Genomic DNA, 13,334 nt, shown 5'->3' on the forward strand with positions numbered 1-13,334 from the left:
TTTTTGAACCTCGCCAAAATTTTCTTTGAAATAAACATTGCAAAACACTACCAAAATATTATTTATAGCACAAAAAAGTAGTACAGACTTTCAAATCTAAATGTTGTGTAAAAATATACCAAATTTGGACTCAATCAGATGAATCATATTTATTTTAGAATGGTATTAGTGAGAAATTTCTTAGGCGGAGGGGCCAGTTTGGCACATTTATCCATAAATGTCACCAAACTGTGCCAAATGTGTTTTTTACATCAATACTGGGGGTTTGGTAAAATTACGAGGTCATGTAGCAGCTGGACCCGCCGGTGGGTCCGTAGGGTTCAAGGGGCTAAGATCTGGTCGGAGGGGATATGCTTCATCACCAATTAGCATGTAGGGTATCGGATTATCAGTGCCTGGCAAGATGTAGACTTGTAGTTCTAAAACATGCTTCCGCTGTTGCCAGGGGGTTAAATAATTACATGCTTCCCATCTATGCTCCTAAGCAGTGTGGAAACTGCCATTTCCCCTCAAAGTCTTTGGCAATCGCCTTCCACTCTGATTCAGTTGATGGTTTCTGTGAAACATAAAATATGATGCATGACATACATATTTTTGGAAAACATGTTTTCCATGTCGTAAAAACTTTTTCATAACCCATTTGGCGAAGACAGGAGAAATGCAACATTTCAAGATCTCAGATTAATTTGTAGAAAATATTTAACAAATATTGTGGGCACCATGTTAGTAACCCTTGATTTAGATGCTTTATGTATAGGAGAATGGGCATGGATGGAGCTAGACAGAATAACATCTACTTAATTATGTGCTGTTGAATAGAATATAGTGGTCCTACGATGGACAGATGTCCACTGCAGGGTAATTGTAGCTGTAGTTGTATGTTGTTCAGTGACGTGATTTATGTGATGTGGATAAATAACCTAGCATCATGCCCAGCTTTCCTACATGTAGTGAGGAGTGTTGCAGAAATGTAATTTTTTCTTTCTTTTTTTTTTTTTTTTTTTTTTTTTTTACACACAATTGCCAGATACGGTAAGGTCACAGAGAGCCTGTACCTGGGGCTGATGGATTACGGCAAGCTGTTTTGATATGTAGTAGTTTTACTGACTATGTATTTCTGATACACTATATTGCCAAAAGTATTTGCTCACCCATCCAAATTATTGGAATCAGGTGTTCCAATCACTTCCATGGCCACAGGTGTATAAATTCAAGCACCTAGGCATGCAGACTGTTTTTACAAACATTTGTGAAAGAATGGGTCGCTCTCAGGAGCTCAGTGAATTCCAGCGTGGAACTGTGATAGGATGCCACCTGTGCAACAAATCCAGTCGTGAAATTTCCTCGCTCCTAAATATTCCACAGTCAACTGTCAGCTGTATTATAAGAAAATGGAAGTGTTTGGGAACGACAGCAACTCAGCCACGAAGTGGTAGGCCACGTAAACTGACGGAGCGGGGTCAGCGGATGCTGACGCGCATAGTGCGAAGAGGTCGCCAACTTTCTGCAGAGTCAATCACTACAGACCTCCAAACTTCATGTGGCCTTCAGATTAGCTCAAGAACAGTGCGCAGAGAGCTTCATGGAATGGGTTTCCATGGTCGAGCAGCTGCATCCAAGCCATACATCACCAAGTGCAATGCAAAGCGTCGGATGCGGTGGTGTAAAGCACGCCGCCACTGGACTCTAGAGCAGTGGAGACGCGTTCTCTGGAGTGACGAATCGCGCTTCTCCATCTGGCAATCTGATGGACGGGTCTGGGTTTGGCGGTTGCCAGGAGAACGGTACTTGTCTGACTGCATTGTGCCAAGTGTAAAGTTTGGTGGAGGGGGGATTATGGTGTGGGGTTGTTTTTCAGGAGCTGGGCTTGGCCCCTTAGTTCCAGTGAAAGGAACTCTGAATGCTTCAGCATACCAAGACATTTTGGACAATTCCATGCTCCCAACTTTGTGGGAACAGTTTGGAGCTGGCCCCTTCCTCTTCCAACATGACTGTGCACCAGTGCACAAAGCAAGGTCCATAAAGACATGGATGACAGAGTCTGGTGTGGATGAACTTGACTGGCCTGCACAGAGTCCTGACCTCAACCCGATAGAACACCTTTGGGATGAATTAGAGCGGAGACTGAGAGCCAGGCCTTCTCGTCCAACATCAGTGTGCGACCTCACAAATGCGCTTCTGGAAGAATGGTCAAAAATTCCCATAAACACACTCCTAAACCTTGTGGACAGCCTTCCCAGAAGAGTTGAAGCTGTTCTAGCTGCAAAGGGTGGACCGACGTCATATTGAACCCTATGGATTAGGAACGGGATGTCACTTAAGCTCATATGTGAGTCAAGGCAGGTGAGCAAATACTTTTGGCAATATAGTGTATCTGGAAAAAAAAACATGTGTTCCCTGTCAAAATGAACATTTCAAACAAAATGACATTCTTTACATCTATAATAAACATTCTGGATGTCTAGAAATTAATTTCAGATCTCTATATTCCTATTTTTACTGGTCAGCATTTGAATATGAAGAACTGTATTTCAGATATCATAAATGTATACTTGGTCAAGCTGATGAATGTCAAAACAGCCACTTAAAATGTGAAAACTCTTCTAGGAATATAAAATGTAATTCTTACTAGTACAATTTTTTTGACTTCCTGGAATTCAGTTTCTGTTGCAAAAATGTAATTTAGAAAATGTATTATTATAGCTCAGTCTAGGAGTGTGATTTTGATCAAGAAGAATCCTATTTTAGTTATCTAAAATAGAACAATAGAAAGGGGAGGGCTTTTAATTAATGTTAAAATGACCTGCCATAGTCCACTTCTCATAAACCGATGCATTAAGTCTGGCAGCAATCTTCTCCTTCATCATCTTCCTCTCCTTTGCAGCTGTAGCACTCTTTCTCTGTCTTTTAAACACATTCTCCATTTTTTTCCCATTTCTTCTCCAGTTCCAGTTGGGTGAAATAGGCACTTCCTGTTGCCTGTTGTCATGGTGACTCATCGAATTGCTCCACTGATCATGGCTTATCATACCGTTACATATGTGCTCAACTTTGAGTGGACCTTTTTAAAGTTGATTTAACTAATTCATAGCAGTCATTGTGAAACCAAAAACTTGGAGTTCCCGACTTTAGGCTAGATCAATTTAGAGTTTCAGATCTGAATTTCTAAACTGACCATAAATTGACCTTAGGTTTGTTAAACCTGCTTCTTGAAATGGACCCCAGGTGTAGCACAACTGGTAACACTGCACTATCCAGCCATCTACTACTCGTCTACTCATTTCTCCAGCCTTTGCTAAGATAGTAGTCCTCCATAACTGGAAATCAAATAATGCATGTCACGTCAATCATTGGAAACATTTGACCTCAGATTACATAGAAATAGAAAAACATAATGCTCAAATTAAGAATATCTCTGCCTTTCAAGAAATTGGAATCCTTTTATATCCTTTCTTGATTCAACCCAAACAAGTTTTAAACCTTGTATATTAAAAAAAAAGTCCTTTTTTTTCCTTTTCCCCCAGTTGCAGCTCACTACAAACACATATAACTATATTTGTGTTGTAATTAGTATTTCTAAGTGTGACAGCTAGAAGTCACACATAACACACAATATAATTACCTGCTTGCTCTAGTTAACACACATATTTGTCTCCCCTTTTCTGCCATCTTACCTTGTGGGCAATTGATATGCACTAAATGTTGAATATTGACCAGAGAATCCCTCAAATTAGGCTAATCGTCGGGTCAATAGTTACGACATGAATTTGAGGTTTGAAAACGTATTCATTTCATGTCAGTTTATATAGCACCACTTCATAACTTATCAAAGCTTCGCAAAAATGACTCAGCTGAGTCTTCTGCCAGATTGGTTAAATGTTTTCTGTCCAAGGTAAGGTTTTCTCCTCATGGATGAGCGTGTAGCGACAGTAGACACTGGTTTGCTATTGGCTCTGCAGCTGTTCCCCACACCAAGCATGCATACTGTAACAGTGGAGAGGAAAAGCACTCTTGTAACAGAAGGAAACCTTCAGCAGAGCCAGAACTGGGCTCAGTGTGACTGGCCTTCTGCTGATGCTGCCTGGGGGTTTGTGAAGCATTGGATTGATAATAATTCACCGCTCTGCTGGTGTGGCAGCAGCATCCTCTAGTGAGGAACAAGGGCAATGCAGGGTTTTTGCACAATATTAACAAACTAAAATGTTGACTAAGAACATTTCTATTTACCTCAGTTTCTGATCAAAATGTTTCTTTACTTAAAACATGAGACTGGAGTAGAAATCGGGGTCTAAAATTGTACTTGAATCTAAGTCGGATGTACATTCTTAAATATATGTTTTTACATTTATGCTTTTGAGAGTTTGTCACGCTAAGACCATTTAGTGAAATAGTTAAAGGTTTTTGTTATTTCTCTTGTTGTTCCTGTGATGACTTTGGGTCAACTTATACAAGCTAGATTCTAGCAGAATAAACTGCCTTGGCCTCTTGGAGCATAATTTCAGCCTCGTCTCATTTGTACGATTTGAGAAGCTGTCTTTAAAGCCTTGTTTTCTCCTGTTTCACATATTTCTGAGCAAGGATCATATTTTTTCACTTAGTTAAACACTTTGTGGACTGGTTTTAGAGTAATAAACTAATACGAGCAAAAAATTAATGCAGATGAACACTTACCTTAGTTCTCCAGCAGGGGGAAACCTACCAGTAGGACGTCAGTGCTGAACACGTTGCAGCATACGGGCTTTAAACAGAAAGGTAAACAGCAAAAGATGTTAAAGCTGTTGCATTTTTTTTTTCAAATTAAAATGGAATATAGAGATAAATAATGTTGAAATAAGGTAGAAATAAAGAATGCTTTCAAGAGGTTTTACGGTGGCTTTAAAAAAAATAGTTCTAGGGGCATTACTCATAGTCCTCCCTTACCTCCAGCACAGATCCCGGTCTGTCACTGCCCTCTAAAGAGCGGTGCTTTCTGCATGGGGTAGATTTACAAGGAAGTACCACTGAATCCAACCGTCATCCAGACGCAGCTCTGGATGAACTAAAGTGGACTCTCTTTTTTTCAGAGTCCTTGTGGCTTTTCCAGAAATTGATGGTCTTAACTGTTTCAACTGCTTTTGGGTTTTAAAGTTCCTTTATTGCTTTTTTTTTTTTTTTTTTTCTAGCCTTCGGGTCAATCCTAAAGGCTTGCCTGCACCCGGACCCGTTTGCCGTTCAGAGTATGTTACTCTGGGGGCACAGGGGGGACATGTCCCCTGCACTTCTTCAAACGTCCCTTTTGGTTACGCTAAAGTACACAGACACACGTGGAGCACTAGGACCAAGTTAAAAACCGCAGCTTAAGCTGAAGCCCGCTTCCCTGAGTTTAGATCACCCTGATGGTTCCACCGTCTTTTCCTGTGTGATTGGCTGTCACCGCTGTCACTCCTGAGAAGCTTACTTTACAAACCTCCACTGAATCAGGTCTGTGATTGGATGGTCAAACACGCTGAAGTTATAGTTATATCTACATTAGTTATATTAAATCCCTGCACCCCCCACTTCTGAAATCAAAATTTCATCCATGGTCAGGGTCGAACCTGAAGTTATAACCCTTTAATCCTGCTTTGTGTTACAGGCCTGTGAAGATGCTTCAGAACCGTGTGGGATGTTTTTGTCCAACTGACAGAGTGTTCACATCAAGGTTAATTAATAGTGTTGCACCGATACCGATACCAGTATCGAGTAGGACCGCGATCAGCACTAAAATGGTGGTATCGGTAACGGCGCGTACCAACAAATAGGGCACCGATACTATTTTGAGAGCCAAAAGTTTATTCAACTATTGTCACCCATTCCAGGTAGGCAATAAAAAGTTCTACTGGATTAACTTTGTATTAGTGTTTTTCCTGCTTCACAAAGGTAGGCAGCAGCTTGACAAAGCCATGATGGCAATTATTTTACATCCAAGTAGTATGCAGTTCTTCATATACACACACACATCAAATTCAAACAGATGGTATCGGTATAGTATCAGTATCGGCCAATACTGCACAGCCAGGTATCGCTATCGGGGTCAAAAAATGGCATCAGCGCAACACTACTAATTATAGGGATTTTTCACCTTTCAGAAGTAAAATGAAGATATTATTGGTTGTATTTTGTGATTAAAGTATTTACATTACAAAGCAGTTCATGCTTCTCTGTAGTATGTTTGTATCATTTGATGGATGATTATGAAGGTATGGATATGTATAGATAGATATGTACTAATAAAAAATATGGGATGAGTGTTTTCCCAAATACATCTACATCATACCGAATATTCCTAATGTTGAACTCCATAAAGAATAACAGAATCATGTTTTCTCACACATGAAGCTATGATAGTTTGATTTATAAAGTTTCCAGCACAAAACATGTCGTATTCAGCGAGTTATTGGCTAAATGCGCTGAAACTTCCCTGAACCTATCAAAATGAATTACAATGAGCGGAGCGGACGACCTCTCCAAGATGGCGGCTCCAAGCAGTACTTCCGCTGCTCTTCTTTTCAAACAGGAAGTACGTGCTTCAGTTACTTCCGGTGCATCCATTAGCATCGTTAGCTAGGCTGCGCTTTGATAGTTGGAAGCCTGTCTGAACAGCAACAATGAGTTCAGTTCAGCCTCTGAGAGAGTTTATCAGACAGAGACTAACTGCTGCTGCTGAAGAAATCTTCTCAGAGGTGGAAAAATCCATCATCCAGTACCAGGAGGAGATCGACCGTCAGAGACTGCTGGACATCAGCTGGAGACCCCGGATCAGCTCACAGAGAGCAGGTTCGGTTCTGATGGGTTCTACTGGGGGGGCATTCAGGGACTGGTTGATGGATTCAGATCCTGCTGCAGAAATCATGGTTTCCGCTTAGAGTAGAAAGGTTAAGGGCTGCCCAGGTCCTTTCCTCAGTAGTTCTGGTACCGATCTGACTTAGCTGTGCTGGAGAATGGATGCAGGAAGGAGGTCAGTATGAGTCTGACAGCCCACTTTAGTCTATTTCTATTGAGTCAAATTAGCTGCAAATGTTAACCTTGAATTTTCATAAAGTTTTTCTCATTTATTTCCTTTTAGAATTTTTCATTTTTAGATGGAGTTCTGAATCTTTATGGCATTGGGCATTTTGCAGACTCTCAGTCCACATGAGGTGATGCAAAACTGATATAGTTATTAAAGTCATTTTTTTTCATCCGGTAACTTTAAAAAAAAAGACAAAAAATCTTTCTTTTAGATAAAACTTAAAAAAAGGAGTAGGCATTGAACCAGCCACCCCTACAGCTTAGCTTTTTAACTTTAGGTGTCATTACCATAAAGCCAACAGAAGATGCTCCATCTATGACTGTAAAGGGTAAAAAATAAATAACTCACAAAACAAATTACAGTAAAATACCGGCGGCTCTGATTGCCAGGAAATTACTGTAAAAAAGGTGAAATCTGTACAAGACAGAAGAAATTCTACAGTTAAAAAACATGTTTTTCCATTGTAAATCATTGTAGGAAAAATAAATACCGTAAAACCTTGATCTGTAATGCCCCATATAAAAAAGAACCCTTTCCATTGATTTTTACATTTATCTGCTGTATAATAGATACATTACAGTTCTTTTAACTGTAATTTCTTGTTTATTTTACAATGTGGGATAAACATTATTATTATTACTACTGAAATGTTGTAAACCTTTTTAAAGGGGAAGTTAATAAAAAAAAAAACACAATAAATTTCAATATTTTATTTCAACCAGTTAAATTTCACAGTGAATACCTGGCATCCGCAGCTGCCAGTGTGTTACCTTTAAAAATACAGTACAATACATGTGCAAAATCAGTTTTAGTTGGTGTAAATTTTACTTTGGCAACAACAAAACAATTGGAAATAACATCTGGGAAAGAAGACAGTACAGATCATATTGTCTGCACAAATCACTATAAAACCTTGACAATTTAGCATTTAACTGGTGATGGTTGCACAAAAACATGAAAAATAGTCACTTGCCGCTCACTGAACAGGAGTAAAAAGTCAGAGTCAGGACTTAGTGGAAGACAGCCCTCAGACAGATTCAGGTTCTAATGCGACGTTCACACCGGATGCAGCAGGCGCGGCAGAAGCAGCGAGTTTACATGCAAAGTCAATGGTTGACACGCGTCAAGGCGCAGCAAAAGGTCCCGCAGCGCGTTTTGAGCAGCTGAAGCAGCGCGTCGGGAGTGTTTAAGCATCTGATGCGCTTGACGCACCGCAAACGCGCTGCTGCTCGAGATGGAAAAATTTAACTTTTGCTGCTCGACGCGCCGCATCAACCAATCAGAGAAGCTGATCTGGGAGCTGGCCGTGAGACAGACACATTGCTGATGACACAGAGCGCTGTGATCGCTCCTCTGAAACACTTTATTAACGCCTAAATTAACTTAAAATGCTGAAACCTGCCGACAGAATATGTTCGCTTTTGTTATCCCGGTGCCTGCAGTTTGGATTATTTAGATGAAAACCACCTACCAGCTGCCGCGGTGAACCGCGAGGAGGCGACCCGGCCAGAGGCTGCTGTTGAATGGGGTGACCATATTTTCATTTGGGAAAACCAGGACACCTTGGAGGGGGGGGGGGGGGGGGGGGGGGGGGGGGAGTTGGGGGCTTGATTGAAAGAACAAATGTCTCATCAGGAAACGTTACTTGGCGCCAAACAGTGGTGAAAATTGGAAGTTCAGTTTAATATAATCCAGTCTGTGAATAGTTCCGTGTGAAATGAATGAAAATAGTTGTTTTAATGGTTATTGAGTCAGATATGTGGCGGTAATGTTTGATTTATCTAAAGGTTTTAATCTGTTACTGATTAAATGAGTTTGGCTGTAATTAAAGGACAGATTCTAATAGATCTGCAGGGTGGGGACTATAAATCTGATAGGAGTTTAATTTTTTTATTGTTGTTTTGCACAATATGCTTAACTAAGTATTTTTTGTTGTTGAATATTAGAGATTTTGCAGATATATTTTGTAGATACATTGTTTAGATTTACTTATATCTTTCTAACCCTTTTATGGAATAGAATAGAAAATCCCTTCATTGTCCCACAATGGGCAAATTTACAGCAGCAGAAAGATTATTGAAAATGGTCACACAAATGAGGACTTTAGAAAAATGTATAAGAATAACATAATAGGGAAGAGTTAAAATATAAACAATAAAATTCTGTAAAGTGTTTTAACAATATAAAACTGGAGAATAAATAACCAATATGCAGCTATGGACATTTTTACAATAATTTGAAAATAGCAGCAACATCAGAGATGTGCAGAATGACAGCAGCAGGTTATTTAACTGACTAAGGTTTCTATCATTACATTAGATTTGATTTGTTCCTGCTCCCAGTGGTTGGAAACCTTTATTCCACTCTGGATTCTTGTGAGTGTAGTCTTTGTTCACTTTAACTTTATAAAAATAAATAAATAAACAAACAGTTTTGAAAACCTCGGTATTCATTCTGCTTTGTGTGTCAACGTTCACGGTTGCTAAGCAACAGAGCATAAGCCGGTAAAACGCGCCGAAAGGTAGACCTGTTTGAATTTACAGCCCAAACTCTTCCGGCCTCCTTATTTTCAAGGACTTCGAAGGATCCAGTCTAGGTAGACCGCGTCCTTGGAGGATGCAGCCCAGGTTTTCGAACAGAGCCTCTGATTAAGAACAGGGCTGCCTGCACTGACGCGGCTCAGGGATTACGTCACACGGAGCGTCGTGCGCAGTGAAATCAGGACATTTCCTCACTTTCTAAAAAAAACCCGGGACGCCCGGGACAGGACGTGAAATACGGATATGTCCCGGGAAATACGGACGTTTGGTCACCCTACTGTTGAATGGGGCCTTCCATACAGCTCACCGCCGGTATGTGGGGGTCTGAGCGGCTCCGACAGAAATATTAGAAGGCAGGATGATAATCTGAATGAACTGACTGCACTGATTAAGTTTTCAGGTGGATTTTCTCACTTAGAAACATAAGTGCTGCGTCCAGTGTGAACGTAGCATGAGTGTACATAGTATCAAAGATGCAATGCCCCATACCCGTCTGAATGACCCCCTTTCAGACACTTAGACGGTTATGGGGCATTGCAGGCTACCAAAAACGCCAAACGACTCCATTTGTCTGTTCCAATTTGCATGTTTAGTTGAACTTTTGCACTTAAATGTCAAAAAAATGTTTTTAATTCCATATTTGAAACAAATTTTCTTAAATTTATTATAAACTTGTTCTTGTTTTTCTTCAAACCCAGAATGTTTTAAACATCCAATGTATTTCAGAAAACCAGAATAAAGATTATAATGTTTATTGTCATTGCAATAGTAGAACAACAAAATAGTGTTTGGAGCATCTCCATGTGGAGTTAATAAAGTGCAAATCCAGTGAAATAAGTAAAGAATCCCTAAATAACCCCACAGAAAACATTTAGCACAGTCTGGCATCAGCATCCAAACAGCAGTACATGAGAAAAGCGACATGTTTAACAGTAGAAAAAACAGTTCTGTGTTATTGTTTATTGCATGTAGACATTATCTTTAATGTATTTGATTAAGAAATCAGTCTATGGTTTTATTTTTTTATTTCTACCTCCACAAATGATCAGGAGCTGAATGGTAGTATAAGGATGAAATATTTATTTCCATCTGGAAATAAACTATAGGACAAAAGAAGCTTGCATTGAATTGTTCACATAAATCCTTATCTCACTGTGTCTCTCTGCCTGTCCAGAACTCCAGCAGAACCATGTTGGGATGGAGGAGAAGCTGCTCAATGACCAACTGATGAACAACCAGGAAAGGCACTGCAGAGTGGATCAGGAGAATCCAGAACCTGTATGGGTGAAAGAAGAGCAGGATGAGTTTCAATCTTTGCAAATTAAACAGGAATGGGGAGAACCAGAACCTTGTCAAAACAAAGAGGAAGAACTAAAGGCAGAACAAAATGACATGTTTATCAGTCAAGAACAAGAGCAGTTTGTACAGAAGGAAACTGAGATCTTAATAGTGAGTCACCCAGAACTACAGAGCAAGCAAGTTCTCTACCTAAACTCCTCAGAATCAGAGAACCAACATCAGCAGGGAAGCACTGAAGAAGACGCAGGATGGAGTGGGACACAAGGAACAAATCCAGGCGAAGAGAACAGAGGTGGTCCAGAGGATGAAGGTCCGAAAAGACCTGATGCTGAGGAGGATCTGTTCTGTAAGATCTGTGGGAAATTTTTTTCTCCAAAGTGCCGCCTGTTGAAGCACCTTCAGACTCATACCAGGGAGAAGCCATTTGTGTGTCCTACATGTGGGAAAGGCTTCAGTGTGCGTCGGAGTCTGGTGAACCACATGAGAACGCACACGGGAGAGAAGCCATTCGTTTGTAAAACCTGTGGAAACAAATTCAGCCTGAGGAGCAGTTTCAGAGACCACATGAGCGTGCACACAGGCGAGCGGCCTTTCTCATGTGGCACCTGTGGAAAATCCTTTTTTCGCCGGAGCGCTCTGAAAAAACACACCACCACCCATGAGGGCGAGAAAACTTTCTCCTGCAAAATCTGTGAAAGAGGTTTCAAACGGAAGAGCGATCTAAATGTTCACATGAGAGCTCACACTGGGAAGCTTTTCGAGTGTGAACTCTGTGGTAAGCGCTTGTCTCGGCGTAGCCTCCTGACCTATCACATGAGGACCCACACAGGGGAGAGACCTTTCTCATGTCTTACTTGCGGAAAGGGCTTCTGCACGAATGGTGATTTGACTACTCACATAAAGAGGCACACAGGGGGAGGCGTAAGCTAACCCATGTCAATGTCCGTCCGATATTAAAGGAACTGCGTAGGTTTTAACCCAAGTATTAGTTAATTTGAGATGTATTGAGGTGTACTGTGGCCACCTGACACCTAAAAAAACTGTCCTATGTAAAGAGAGAGTCAGATCTGTCACTAGTGAGTGATGTACCAAGTGCCTGGCTTTACAGTCTGAGCTCCCCTTAAAGCTGGCAAAGATAAAAGTTGTTGTTAGGCAACAAATGTGGCAAAAACCTGATCAAATATATCTGTTGTTCTCTGATTTGTTTTGTTCTCTACAAGGAAGTCCATGAATTCTCTAGCTTTGATTTTCATAGCTGTCTGCTAACAGATTTCAGAAGGGAGACTCGTTCATTTTGCAGCATAGAAGTCAGTACCCGTGTTTAAAACCAACTGAAATGCAAATTTTAGGCAAACTTTTGGAAGTTTGCAACAAAGGAACTTTGAATTTGATGTGTTTCCGCTTGGTTTAAACGGAATTAACCAAGCGCCTCAAAGTAGTGCAGCAAAAAAAAACTCATGCCCAATATTTTTACTATCATCCACATGCAAAAGTCCACTGTGTGACATAGAGGGGCTGTCTGTGGCATAGTGGACAGTGGAACTTCATTACACCTACAGGGTACCTTGGGTGTTTCTTCTGTGATGCTTCTCAAATGATCCATGTTTATTTTTGTTTGTTTATTTATTTTTTATCTCCTTGATAGTCAAGTTGTCCAACCGTTGTCAACCTTTGAAAAAAATAAGATATCAACTTAAGTTGAAGAATTGTACGATATGAAAAGAAAAACTATAACTAATTAACACAGGAGTATGTTTGGCGACTGAAGCTCAACCTGTAATCTTCAGGGAATTGGGATTGATATCTAGGTTTTCTGCCTAAACATAAGAAAACATGGAGATGATTTAGTTGTGGCCTGATGCTTGGTGCTTAGGTCAAATAAAACCGTGTCTAAAAATTAATCCTCCTCCTGTCATTTGTTCTGCACCAGTTTTTGAAAGTCTACTGAATGGAAAATGGACAAGAAATGGAAAAATAATGCAAAGTACTTTTAATATATATATATATATATATTTTTAAATCTCCCTCTCACTTCCCACAGCCATGCAGAGCAGCTTCTCACCATCTCTCTGTTGTCTGTAGTGGATCCTTCCGCTGGCCGTTGATAAACTATTTATTTTATTTGTGTTACCAGGAACTGTCTCCCCCACCTAGGTGGTGCAGTGATAGAAGCAAAAAATTGTCCTAATTGATATCAAAGTCTGAGTTAGTTCTGATATATATTTTTTAAATTGTTGAAATAGTCTAAGAATATTCAATTCAGTTTATCTATATAGCGCCATTTCACAACACGTCATCTCAATGCATTTTACAGAGACTAATTATCCAGGTTATTCAGTCAGGTGGGTTCAAAGTTTTCTATCTAAAGACACCTCCAGCAGAACGAGACTCGGTGTGAGCGGCCATCTGCTGCAACCCTATCCTGAAACAAAGCCAGGCAAACGAGCTCCGATTCAGCTCCCACA

General features: G+C 40.3%; 1 protein-coding gene across 3 annotated transcripts in view; it reads left to right on the forward strand.

Annotated features, from left to right (window-relative positions):
* Positions 1-6,531: 6,531 nt before the first annotated feature.
* Positions 6,532-13,334, forward strand: part of LOC119791259 (zinc finger protein 239-like) — a 42,007-nt gene continuing 35,204 nt past the window's right edge. The window contains exons 1-3 of one of the 3 annotated variants that reach the window (XR_005281824.1): positions 6,533-6,795; positions 10,745-11,945; positions 12,012-12,770. Coding sequence is in view for 2 of the 3 variants with exons in the window: in XM_038297272.1 (XP_038153200.1) it covers positions 6,964-6,976; positions 10,745-11,799 (1,068 nt within the window). In the remaining variant the exon portion in view is untranslated. The other 2 variants (XM_038297272.1, XM_038297267.1) reach the window with 2 other exon arrangements.

This window comes from Cyprinodon tularosa, unplaced genomic scaffold, assembly GCF_016077235.1.
Source record: "Cyprinodon tularosa strain WSP-4 unplaced genomic scaffold, ASM1607723v1 ctg385, whole genome shotgun sequence".
Taxonomy (NCBI): domain Eukaryota; kingdom Metazoa; phylum Chordata; class Actinopteri; order Cyprinodontiformes; family Cyprinodontidae; genus Cyprinodon; species Cyprinodon tularosa.